This window comes from Trichechus manatus, unplaced genomic scaffold (assembly GCF_000243295.1).
Source record: "Trichechus manatus latirostris isolate Lorelei unplaced genomic scaffold, TriManLat1.0 scaffold00197, whole genome shotgun sequence".
NCBI classification, from domain to species: domain Eukaryota; kingdom Metazoa; phylum Chordata; class Mammalia; order Sirenia; family Trichechidae; genus Trichechus; species Trichechus manatus.
The window spans coordinates 3005341-3017911 of NW_004444133.1; the positions used below are offsets into that span (position 1 = coordinate 3005341).

Sequence of the window (12571 nt, forward strand, 5' to 3'; positions counted from 1 at the left end):
CCCTTTGCACCACCCAGGGACACCTCATAAAATCCTGTGTTTCTTGTTTGTGCCCTGGAGTTGATTCCAACCGAGAGTGATCCTATTGGTCAGTAAAACTGCCCCATAGGGTTTCATAGGCTGTAAAGATGTTTACCTATGTTTTATTGACTATGCAAAGGCATTTGACTGTGTGGATCATAAATTATAGATAACATTGTGAAGAACCCTTAACTGTGTTCAGGAGGAACCTGTACATAGACAAAGAGGCAGTTGTTCAAACAGAACTAGGGGATACTGTGTGATTTAAAATCAGGGAAGGTGTACGTCAGGGTTGTATCCTTTCACCATACTTATTCAATCTATGGAACCCTGATGGTGCAGTGGTTAAGAGCTCGGCTGCTAACCAAAAGGTCAGCAGTTCAAATCCACCAGTTGCTCCTTGGAAACTCTATGGGGCAGTTCCACTCTGTCCTACATGGTTGCTATGAGTTGCAAACAACCCGATGGCGACGGGTTTGGTTTTGGTATTCAATCTGTATGCAGAGCAAATAATCTGAGAAGCTGGACTATACCAAGAAAGGGGCATCAGGATTAGAGGGAGACTCATTAACAACCTGCGATATTCAGATGACACCACTTTGCTTGCTGAAAGTGAAGAAGACTTGAAGCACTTACTGATCAAAGAACACAGCGTTCAGTGTGGATTACACCTCAACATAAGGAAAATAAAAATCCTCACAACTGGACCAATAAGCAACATCATGATAAACAGAGAAAAGATTGAAGTCGTTAAGGATTTCATTTTACTTAGATTCATAATCAATGCCCATGGAAGCAGCAGTCAAGAAATGAAATGATGTAAGGAAAGAAAAAAGGAAATGATGTATTGCATTAGGCAAATCTGCTACAAAAGACCTCTTTAAAGTGTTAAAAAGCAAAGATGTCACTTTAAGGACTAAGGTGTGCCTGATCCAAGCCATGGTGTTTTCAGTCGCCTCATATGCATTCAAAAGCTGGACAATGAATAAGGAAGACCAAAGAAGAATTGATGCCTTTGAATTATGGTGTTGGCAAAGAATATTGAATATATCATGGACTGCTGGAACAAACCTGTCTTGGAAGAGGTATAGCCAGAATTCTCCTTAGAAGTGAGAATGGCGAGACTTCGTCTCACATAATTTGGACTTGTTATCAGTAGGGACTAGTCACTGAAGAAGGACATCATGCTTGGTAAAGTAGAGGGTCAACGAAAGAAAGGAAGACCCTCAATGAGACAGACTGACACAGTGGTTGCCACAATGGGCTCAAGCATGACAACGATTGTGAGGATGGTGCAGGACCGGGCAATGTTTCATTCGTTCTGTTGTACATAGGGTCACTATGAGTTGGAACCAACTCAACAACACTTTACAATAACAACAACAATCTTTATGGGGGCAAATAACCACACCTTTCTCCCACTGAGCAGCTGGGGCCTTTTTCATTAGCAGCAGAGTGCTAACCATTGTGCCACCAGGGCTCCTTCATAAAACCCTAACCTCCAGCAGGAAGCCCTGGTAGCCTAGTGGTTAAGAGCTATGGCTGCTAACCAGAAGGTTGGCAGTTTGAATCCACCAGGCAAACTTTGGTAACCCTAGGGGACAGTTCTACTTTGTCCTCTAGGGTCGCTATGAGTCGGAATAGACTCTACGGCAACCGGTTTTAATCTCCGGTAGTTCTGGGTTCAGTGTACAGGCTCAATAAACACTCATTGTCCTGTTAATTTATTTCCTGGATGGCCTTGGCGTGGGCTTTGTATTCCTGATTAGGCTCAGAGAAAAGGAGAGGAAGCAAATGTCTTGCTGGAAGCACAGCCAACAGATCTGCCCCATGGTGATTCTTCTTGTACGGAGGAAATAAGACACTACTCCCCCCCCCACCCCCCACCCCCCAAAAAAAGACCCTAAACCCCAGGGCAAACTGTGTATCTCTGGATAAAACTTGGGAAGGCAAGGAGAAGCTAAATGATCAACCTTTCCCTGATGTGGGCTATGCATCCAATAGTTAAAAGCATTAGACCTTGAGACAGAGCAAGGGAAATACTAATGTCCTTAATTTTGAATTTCTCAGACTCCAATTTATTATACACTGGTGAAAACCAGCTTTATTTCATAACTCCAGGTATTTTAAAAATATCTTAGCCTTAGCATTTATCCTTGTTTAAAAAAAAAAAAACTCTAGAAATAGCAACAGGTTTTCTTAGAAGACTCTCAAAGACGTATCCATGGATTTCTTTACCCCTTTTCAAATCCTGGGGCAACAGATCTCACTATGGGTAACATATTCACCTGCTTTGTGGCTAAGAAGTAGACCTTGAAATACCAGATCTTACAGCGGAATTCCAGAGACAAACAGGAAAGTCATCAACTCACCTTGGAGTAGGCCCTGCTGCCAGGATATTTTTTAGTAAAGTGCATATCACAAAGGCAAACCTCCAGCCAGTCGACATGCTGACTTTGCAGGCAGACTCAAGTGGAGTGGCCAGGCTGGCTGTGACAATGTTGAAATTTCTCTGTACCCTGCGATCCTGTTTATTTGCAAAGGGGCAGAGAACTGGGGGGACAATCATTGATGGTCTGTGGTAGGTCAGGGTTTTTGCTAATTTGGACTTCCTGGGCACCAAAGTCCAATCAAAGGAGAGTCATTTTGAAATTCTTGGCTTTCTGTAGTTTTGTATTGACCAGTGTACTTGGGAAATGAGACTCTGAATGCTAAATTGACTAAGATTAGTGCTAGTGTTGTGTTTAAAATTTTTTAAAAAAAGCAAAAAACAAAACAAACAACAACAAAAAACAGTGGTTCTCACTTTGGGAGACTCTAGAAAGGGGTGAGGAGTGTGTAATTGGAAAGAACAGACCTGTGGATGATTCTAACAGAGGCAGAAAGTCAAAATTAGTAAGAGGCTCTAACTGAACTGACTGGAAAGGGAGGCACACAGATTTTCCAATTTCCTTTTTATTCAATCTGAAAATGAGCTGTGTGGGTTATTTCCACACAGGTAAGGTAAAATCCATTTAGAAACCTGGCTTTTCTTTACAGGTATAATGGATAATTTTGAAAAATCCAGGTAAGCTCCCAAAGGCATTTGCAATATCCTCCAGAGGGCTGTTACTGTTGGTAGGTGCCTTTGCGTCGATTTTGACTCACAGCAGCTCCATGTAACAGAGTAGAACTGCCCCATAGGATAGTCTAAGCTATAATCTTTATGAGAGCAGATCAATAGATCTTTCTCCTGTGGAGTTACTGGGTGGGTTTGAACTGCACTTAATGGTTGAACCACCAGAGTTCCTTTCCAGAGGGCTGTGATCTCCTTATTCCAGAAATGCACATGTCGGCAAGATAGGTTCTGAGATGGAAAAATTTGCCCCAGCCCATTGGAAAGGATGTGTTTTTACATTTTCCTGTTCTCAGGACTTGTGTAAAAGGTAAGGCATTATCGAAGTACTGGTGATGTGGATATCACAGCTGCTCTTAAAACACTGGTTGCACAAGAAAATAGCCTGGGGAACTTTTAAAATACAGGTAGTCCCCCACTTACGATGGAGTTCCGTTTGGACAACTCTGTTGTAAGTCAGTTTTGAGGTAAATTGAATACCTCTTTTGGTTTTCATTATTATTGCCTTTTATCATCAGTATAAGGAGCCCTGGTGGTACACTGGTTAAAGCACTTGGCTGCGAACCATAAGGTTGGCAGTTTGAACCCACCAGCCGCTCCGCAGAAGAAAGATGTGACAGTCAGCTTTTGTAAAGACTTACAGCCTTGGAAACCTTATCGAGTTTACGAGTCAGAGTCAACTTGATGGCAGTGGGTTTGGTGTGTGGGTTTATTACCACTATCTTTAAAATCTGATCTTTGTCTTTGGGGGTTGGCATGAGAATGATAACAAGAGAAAATTACGCACTGTAACACTGTATGTAGAACATATTAATAATGATACCACGTACCAGACAAAACAAAGTGTGGTTGGTTGTAACTGGAATATGTTGTAAATCAGGGACCACCTGTATATTGATATCTGCCCACCCCATCTCTTTCTAAGTTAGTTGATTTCAGGTGGACCCCGCATCAGCATGTTTCAAAGCTCCCCGATTCATTCTAACGTGTGATCAAAGTTGTTAAATAACCAAAACTTACTGAAATTTGAACATAAGTTTTATTCTAAGCAGCTATTCTATATGCATATAGGGAGGCCATTTTTTTAAAATGGTGCCTTAAGTGAAAGTTTAGAGTTCACGTTAGTTTCTCATACAGAAATTTATACACACATTGTTATGTGACCCTAGTTGCTCTCCCTATAATGTGACAGCGCACTCCTTTCCACCCCGGATTTCCTGTGTCCATTCAACCAGTTTCTGTCCATTTTTGCCTTCTCGTCTTGCCTCTGGACAGGGGCTGCCCATTTAGTCTCATGTATCTACTTGAGCTAAGAAGCACTCTCTTCACAAGCATCATTTTATGTCTTATAGTCCAGTCTAATCTATGTCTGAAGAGTTGGCTTTGGAAATGGTTTCAGTTCTGGGCTAATGGTTTCAGTTCTAGTCTTTGTACTAGAATTTGAGTTCTGCACCCCATTTTTCTCTTGCTCCATCAGGGACTCTCTGTTGTGTTCCCTGTCAAGGCCGTCATTGATGGTAGCCGGGCACCACCTAGTTCTGGTCTCAGGCTGGTAGAATCTCTGGTTTATGTATCCTTTCTGTCTCTTGGACTAATATTTTCCTTGTGTCTTTGGCATTCTTCATTCATAGCGAAGCCATTTTGATTCCAGAAAAAACAAATGACTTGAAGAAGGTAGGTACAAAGGGGCTTATAAAGAGAGGAGGGAGAAATATAAAAGATAAACCGTTGGTTAATTTTAACATAATTGAACCCTGCCTTCCCCGTTTACTGAGATAACTGATATCCAGTTATTTCTGGCCTGTCTGTTAATAACTTGGCCCTCCACCCATCTGCAGCCATGAGGCTTTTTGAGATTTAAGTTAGGAGATAACGGTTTGATGGCTAACCTTTTCTAGCAGGCTAAGACAAATTTATATTGCTATAGAGCATTTTCTGGCAGGCTTTTGCAGTTTGGATCAGATTTTTTGTGGTTAATATTTAGTTTAATGGATAAGAAAAACCTTAAAATCAAAGTAAGATGTCTGTTATTAATTTTCCTATTCAACAGAGTCGAAAATGATGGCCTTGAGAAGAAAGAAGTGAGATGGAGTTTTGTAGGCAAGGGAAGAAATAATTCCATAAAACATCATTGAAGTGCTACATTTTTTTTTTAAATCTGCTGACAGAAGGACTTAAGGGGACTTCATAAAGTATTTATTAATTACAAATTGGCTGTTTTCAAACATTAGTATTTTCACACAGAAAATCTCACCACTGGACAATGTGCATCATCATCCAGTTGCTATGAAGTCAACTCTGACTCATGGCAACCCCATGTGTGTCAGAGAAGAACTGGATGCTGCAAATGGTTCACTGTGCTCAGCTGCTAACCATAAGGTTGGAGGTGTCTATCCAGAGGTGCCTGAAAGGAAAGGCCTGGCAATCTACTTCCAAAAAATCAGCCATTGAAAACTCTATGGATCACAGTTCTACTTTGACACACGTGGAGTCGACATGAGTTGAAGTTGATTCCACAGCAAATGGTGAAGTGGTTAAAGTTTATTTAAACAGAGATCATTAACTGTGTCTAGGTCAGTTGTTTGCAGTAAGCAGTTCTCTGAAAAGGGTGGGAGCATTTCTTTAACTACCACTGCTCTCCAGAGTCATGCTGTTGTTGTTAGAGGCCATCAAGTCGATTTTGACTCATAGCAGCCCCATGTGACAGAGTAGAATTGCCCCATAGGGTTTCTAGGCTGTAATCTTTACAGGAGCAGATCCCTAGCTCTTTCTCCTGCTGAGCCACTGGGTGGGTTTGAACAGTCACCCTTTTGGTTAGCAGCCCAGCTTTTAACCATTGTGCCACCAAAGCTCCTTTTCCAGGATCATAGCCCATATAGCCCATTGCCGTCGAGTCGATTCTGACTCATAGCAGCCCTGTAGGACAGAGTAGAACTGCCCCATAGGGTTTCTAAGGAGCAGCTGGTGGATTTGAACTGCCAGCCTTTAGGTTAGCAGCTGAGCTCTTAACCACTGTGCCACCAGGGCTCCTTCCAGGATCACAGGACTCAGTAAAATTTAACTTTGCTGGTATATACAAAGCAGGGATACAGTTGGAAGGATGACAGGAAGATACGGCTAGTTTTTCCAGTCCTGCCTTAGCTTTTCGACTCATGAACTTACCCGGAGTAAACATGATTTACTTACTATTCTCTCTCTCTTTTTTTAAAATTACAGTTCACGTTTTAGGGCAGTTTTAGGTCTACAGAAAAATCGTGCAGAAAGTGCAGAGTTCTCATACACTTCTCCTCACCACATCACATAGTTTTTGCTGTTATTAGCCTCTTCCATTCCTGTGGTACATTTGTTAAACTTGATGAGCCAATATTGATACATTATTATTAACTAAGGTCCAGAGTTTACATTAGGATTCACTCTTTGTATTGTACAGTCCTTTGGGTTTTGACATATACACAATGTCATGTGTCCACCATTGCAGTATCTTATAGAATAGTTCTTGTTCTCATTTTTATGCAGAGAGCTTGAGGTCTTTATTGGGACTAACTGTACCCATTCCTGAGCTTGCTGTGGAGATCCACTAAGTAGTAAAATGAAATGGGTGCGACACTTGTAACTATATTAGGAATGAATCTATGTCTGTAGGACACTTCTGTGAGTCTTAGCTAACGACAGGAGACTACATCCAGATACAGCAATGATCTGTGAAATACGATGTCACAATGCTGAGAACTCATACATGGCCTCTCTGGATCCTACCAGGCTACCTATAGAAATAAGGGCTTGAAAGAGGTCTGCGTAAGATGTTGTGTTATGTTAATTAGACTTAATGCTTATTGATTAGACTTTGTGTTAATTAAAACAAACAAACAACAACAACAAGAAACAACGTTGCCATCAAGTCAAAATCATGGCTACCCCACGTGTTACACAGTACAATTGCTCTGTAAGGTTTGCTTAGCTGTAATCTTTATGGAAGCAGATCGCCAGGCCATTCCTCCGCAGCGCCCCTGGGTGAACTCAAACCGCCAACCAACCTTCGGATTACTAGTTGAGTGCAAACCACTTGCACCACCCAGGTACCTTTGTGATAAGTAGACTTGACAAGTAGGTGTGACTGGAGATTGAACAATCACTTCTCTCCTTGGAGACTGACACACCAGAGTGAGGTGGTTCTGGCTGACAGGCTTGAATGGGAGGCTACACTGAATTGCTCTGCAGAAGTTGTATTTTATTGCTATGGTTCAGGCTAAATGCAATGCAGGGAAGTAATAGAAGCAGAAAACTATCGTTATCATTACAAAAATAATAATACAATATGCCTTACCTTTTCGTAGAGCTTTTAATTCTTCTTTGCCCTTAACATCTATCAAGTATCTGACACATTTTGAAATGAGGCTTATGCTTCAATGTATATATCTAGGAGAATAGAACATCATGATGCATTAGAACTAAAGAAATGAAAATAATGATTTTTAATTTGTATAACACTTAATGACTTCCAAAGAGTAGAATTGGTGAATTTTTATTAAACTTGTATAATGTCCCAGGACGTTTATATATGTAATCTCATTTAATTCTCAAAATAACCCGTTGTACAGTCAAGGAAACTGAGGCACCCTGAGATTCCCAAATTCATCCAGCATTACCCAGTAGTGAGTAACAAAACTAGCATTTGAATTTGCTGTGTCTCACTCCAGTTCTCAGGCTCTTTCCACCACACTATCAGTACCATTGTTGTTATTAATTATGCCATGTTGTGTATTACAAAACTCCTAACTAAATCCTTTCAACTCTGTAAAAGGTTAAGTTTCTCATCCAGTCTCACAGATGAGGTTCAGAGAAATAATACCAAGACTACATATACAGAAGTGGCAGAGGTGGGATTTGAACAAATTATGCCTTCAAACTTTAGTTCTGAAGTTTTCCACTTGTTATGGGTTGAATTGTGTCCCCCCAAAATATGTGTCGTAAATCCTAACCTCCATGTCTGCAGTTATAATCCCATTTGGGAATGGGATGCCTCTGTTATGTTAATGAGGCTGGATGAGTGTAGGGTGTGTCTTGAGTTAATCTCTTTTGCGATATGAGATTGTGAGAAAATAAATTTCTGTTCGTTAAAGCCACCCACATGTGGTATTTCTGTTACAGCAGCACTAGGTAACTAAGACACTACTCTTCTAATGGTTCTTAAAATTTTCATCAGGATCCTTTGTGTTTTATTTATTTCCCTTTGGTTCTAGTTTGTTTGGAAATTTTGTAGTCTCAAATTAGATGTATTACATAGTAATACTATTTTTCCCATTTTTAACGCCGAGATAGACATGTATATAGCTGTATAACATGTATGCACAGTAGAACGTCTATATATACATGCAGGCAAAAAACAATTTTGACTGAGGTGATATAAATATGCTTAGAGTAGGTAATTACCTTTTGGCTTTTTAAATATGATAACAGTTTTTTTTTGACAGTCCATTATTAGTAATTTCATGGACTCCTTTCGTGTCCAGAGATCTCAAGTTGAGAACCACTGTCTTATGCCATAGCTGCTTCTAACAGCATCCCAAAAGACCCACAGATTTTATCAGAGTACAGTGAAATGGAGTGCTTTCACTTACAACACATGCACTTGGTCGAGATAGAGTCATTGAATAGAGAGAATGTGGAGATTACTATCAATTGCAAGCTCCTTGGTTTTACAGTTGTGTCTTAGTTGCCAACCCTAACATCTAGCCTTGTGCCTAGGACATAACAGTCTTCAGTAGATCTTAGTGAATCTCATGCATTAATAGATGAATGAATGAATACAGAGGTCACACTGAGGCGCCCTGAGGGGCAGAGGCAGCATGAGCTACCAAGTTTTTGTCACTGCTGGTTCTGTGCCATTTTCATTAGTGCACTGTCAGTTGAGCACTTTTCTCACGAAGAAGAGAAGAAAGAATTTTTCTATCCAGTGGTTCTGGGGCTGTGTATGAAGTTCATTGGGGTTGATGTAAGCCCGGCTATCCCTTTACAGTAGTAAGGATTCCTGTGCATCAGATCTGTTTACAATCACATGGAATTGCTTAGGGCCCACTTCATTGCATTACAGCTCTTCAGTTTAAGGGAAGAGTCAGCACAATCCTTCTTTGAAGTTCACAGTATGTGGCTATGCTCCTACTCTTCTGTTCATCAAAACTCTTGATCGCCCACATTCACTGAAGACTTTGACTACGTCTTCTCTCTCTCTCGCCGCTCAAATTCCCACTTTTAGTTTTTTCAGTATTCTTGCGGGCAACACCCTGCCTCACTTTTTCTTGATCTCCTCAGCTCTATCAATATTTATCTTAATTCCATCCAGTGCACTGCAATACCGAGCATCGTGCCAACTGAGAATGGCTTGACCTTTGAAAATGTCAGTATCCTACACTTTGACCACGATTTCTAGTTTTTCCAACTATGTTACTCTCCAACTCACAATATCTCCTTTCTTTGCCTTTATTGAGCTCCTTGATTCCTTCATTTTCCTCCAGATTAACAGCCCTCCTGCTGGCCTCTCTTGCTTTCATACTATGTCCGGATTCCTTGGCTATCAGTGAATTCCCCACAAGCTCCTCAACTCCCTCAAACCCCTTCCACTCCCTTTACCGACATTCTCAAACTCTCAGCCCGGCGCCAGTCCTATCAATTTGCTCCCCACTCCTTTTGTTTGAATCTAGTTTGACATTCATCTCCATTTATCGGTCTTTTCATTTGTCTCTGGTCAGATTCTTTTCCAATTTCTTTTAGTGGCTCCTTCTCCTACTCCACTGAGAAACTCAGAAACTCCTGGACTTCTGTATGCCCCTCCCATGTCTGCTTCCCTGCAGCTCAGTCTTGGAGGAAGAGGATGTTCTGCTTTTATTTAGGAAATTCTGATATTTTATATTCACACCCTAACTTTTGCAGGCTTCCACTCTATTAGTTGCTCTCTCTCGTATCCTAATACCTCCTCTTTGATCAATTCCTCAGCCTATGAACATGCTCAAGTCTCCTTTACCTTTAAAGATATTTGAGGACTAAACTATATACAGATTTACCAAACAGTTAACAGCATGTAAAACCAGCTAAATATAATAGCTAAATATAATAGAGGATAATGTTTTGCCCCTTAGAAGTGAGGATGTTGAGACTTCGTCTCATTTACTTTGGACATGTTATCAGAAGGGACCAGTCCCTGAAGAAGGACATCACTCTTGATAAAGTAGAGAGTCAGCTAAAAAGAGGAAGACCCTCAATGCGATAAATTGACACAGAGGCTGCAACAATGGGCTCAAATGTAACAACGATTGTGAAGATGGCGTAGGACCGGGAAACGTTTCATTCTGTTGTACATGGGGTCACTATGAGTCGGAGCTAACCTGATGGCACGTAACAACAACATTTTGGAAATCATAAACTCTCTTTAACTTTCTCTTTTATAATTGTTTTCTTGACATTTCACTTTCAAAGTTGAAACCTGTGGCTTATTGCCCAGGGAAGGAGATGGTGGCAATTGATCACTTGTGAATCTCAAAGCAGTGGGGAGGGCATAGGCCATGATATAAGGCTGTGGAAAGTTGGATTCTCTGGCCCTGGGGAATTGTGAAAGGGAAGGGACTAGAGGTGGGGGAGGCAGGCTTGGAGAAGTGTGTTCTGGGCAACGCTTTCAGGACAAATTCCAGAATGAGGCAAGACTGTTTAGGTAGGTTGGGGCAAAGACTGGTAGGTTTCTGTCCTTGCTATTTGGGATTCTGGGAGAGCAAATTCCAGGCTTCCCCAATATGGGGGAAGCCAAATCAGAATAAAAATAGTTATGCTGTGTGGTTGGACGGAGAAGAAGGGACTGAATTTGTCTCCCTAGGTTTCTTTGGTGAGGGCACAGGGGACATCAAAAAGTTCCCATTTTTCCTGAGGAGGGATGGAGAAGGTAGCTAGCAGTTTACTGTGAGGTTTGCTACAACAAGAACAATGCAGTCCTATAGCAGGGTGGGTGTGGGGGACTGTCTGGCAGGGATAGAAAGACAGTTAAAGTCAGATGTGAGCCACCCACAGTGTCAGCGAGGACCAAGGTAGGGCCAAAGCAGCAGTGAGAGCCACTAGGCCCTGTAGGTGTGCTAACTGTATAGAAAGGGGACAAATCATAATTTCTTCAGCCAACAGCTTTAACTGCAGGTACCAACCAGGTAGTAACCAGGTGGATGAGGTATGTATATGCAGTAGAGACTGGAAGAGTCAGAAGAATGTAAGGGCCTGTCTGAGGATCTAAGTCCCTTCTTGACATTTCACCACTCCCCATAAAATGAGGCACCATTTTGTAGAAGAGCAAGAAGAAGGGGAAAAAACACGGGGGTGCATATCTAAAAAAGACTGAGTTGCCTATAGACCAAAACAGAAATCAAATCCATTGCTGTCAAGTTGATTCTGACTCATACAGACTCCACAGGACAGAGTAGAACTGCCCCCAGAGTGTTTCCAAGGAGCAGCTGGTGGATTCAAACTGCTGACCTCTTGTTTAACAGTCGAACGTTTAACCACTGTGCCACCAGGGCTCCCATAGAGGGAGTCCTAATTACTGGATAGAGATTACAAGACTTGACTAAATTTTGCTACCCACATCCAGCAGAAGGGAGACTTGCGAGCAGGATCAAATTAGTTAAGGGAAAAAACAAAAAACAAATGTGGACACATATTTTCTCTGCACGTGAGTGTTGGGTGAGCAAACGTTTGACCCTGTTTCAGAAGTACATTTGTCTTCTCCAGACATATTCTGCTAATCCTTCTTCTCTAGAGATCAGGAGGATCAATGATTATGGCGAACTAAGTCAGGAACTTAATAAAAATCCGTTTCTGGTCCTACATCACCCTCTTCATTTTTCTGTCTATATTGATTTGTGTTTTCCTTGGAATTGGATTTTTCTTGGAGTTTTGTGCTTATGATTTATGGGCTACAAGAGTCTCTCTAGCTGTTTACTTGGTTATTTTCCAGTCTCTACAATTCAAGAGTTTGTGTTTGTTCAGTTAAAAGATGAATGGTCTCAGAGACAGTCATCACTACTGGTAGGCTTTATAAACCCTGAAGAACTGAGGAAGAGGAGAAAATAAAATTGCACAGTGCAAAATAAACCGTATATCATTAAGCATAGTTTTCACGTAGTTCATTAAGGGCATGACGCTGTAGGGTGCAGGGGCAGATTACCCAATAAACAAGGTATGCATGGGTTTACTTGTGTTTATTTACTAATCTGTAGTGCACAATGTCACCTGTTTTTTACCACATCTTTGTGAAAACCCATGTGAAATTGTACACTGCAAATTAGAATTAAACACAAGCAAGCCCGTGCATACCTTGCTTACTGTTAATCCACTCCTGGTTGGATGTGAGATTTTGACGAAAGGATACAATAGTCTATTATATTGTTATAAAATGCACATGGG

The 12571-nt window shown here is 41.2% G+C and overlaps 1 protein-coding gene across 1 annotated transcript in view; it reads right to left on the minus strand.

The window, feature by feature from the left end:
* The window catches only part of C9 (complement C9), an 80898-nt gene extending 78428 nt beyond the window's left edge, over window positions 1–2470 (minus strand). The window contains 1 exon segment of the mRNA XM_023742019.1: window positions 2394–2470. Within this exon segment, the coding sequence (XP_023597787.1) occupies window positions 2394–2470 (77 nt within the window).
* Between the last annotated feature and the right edge of the window lie 10101 nt (window positions 2471–12571).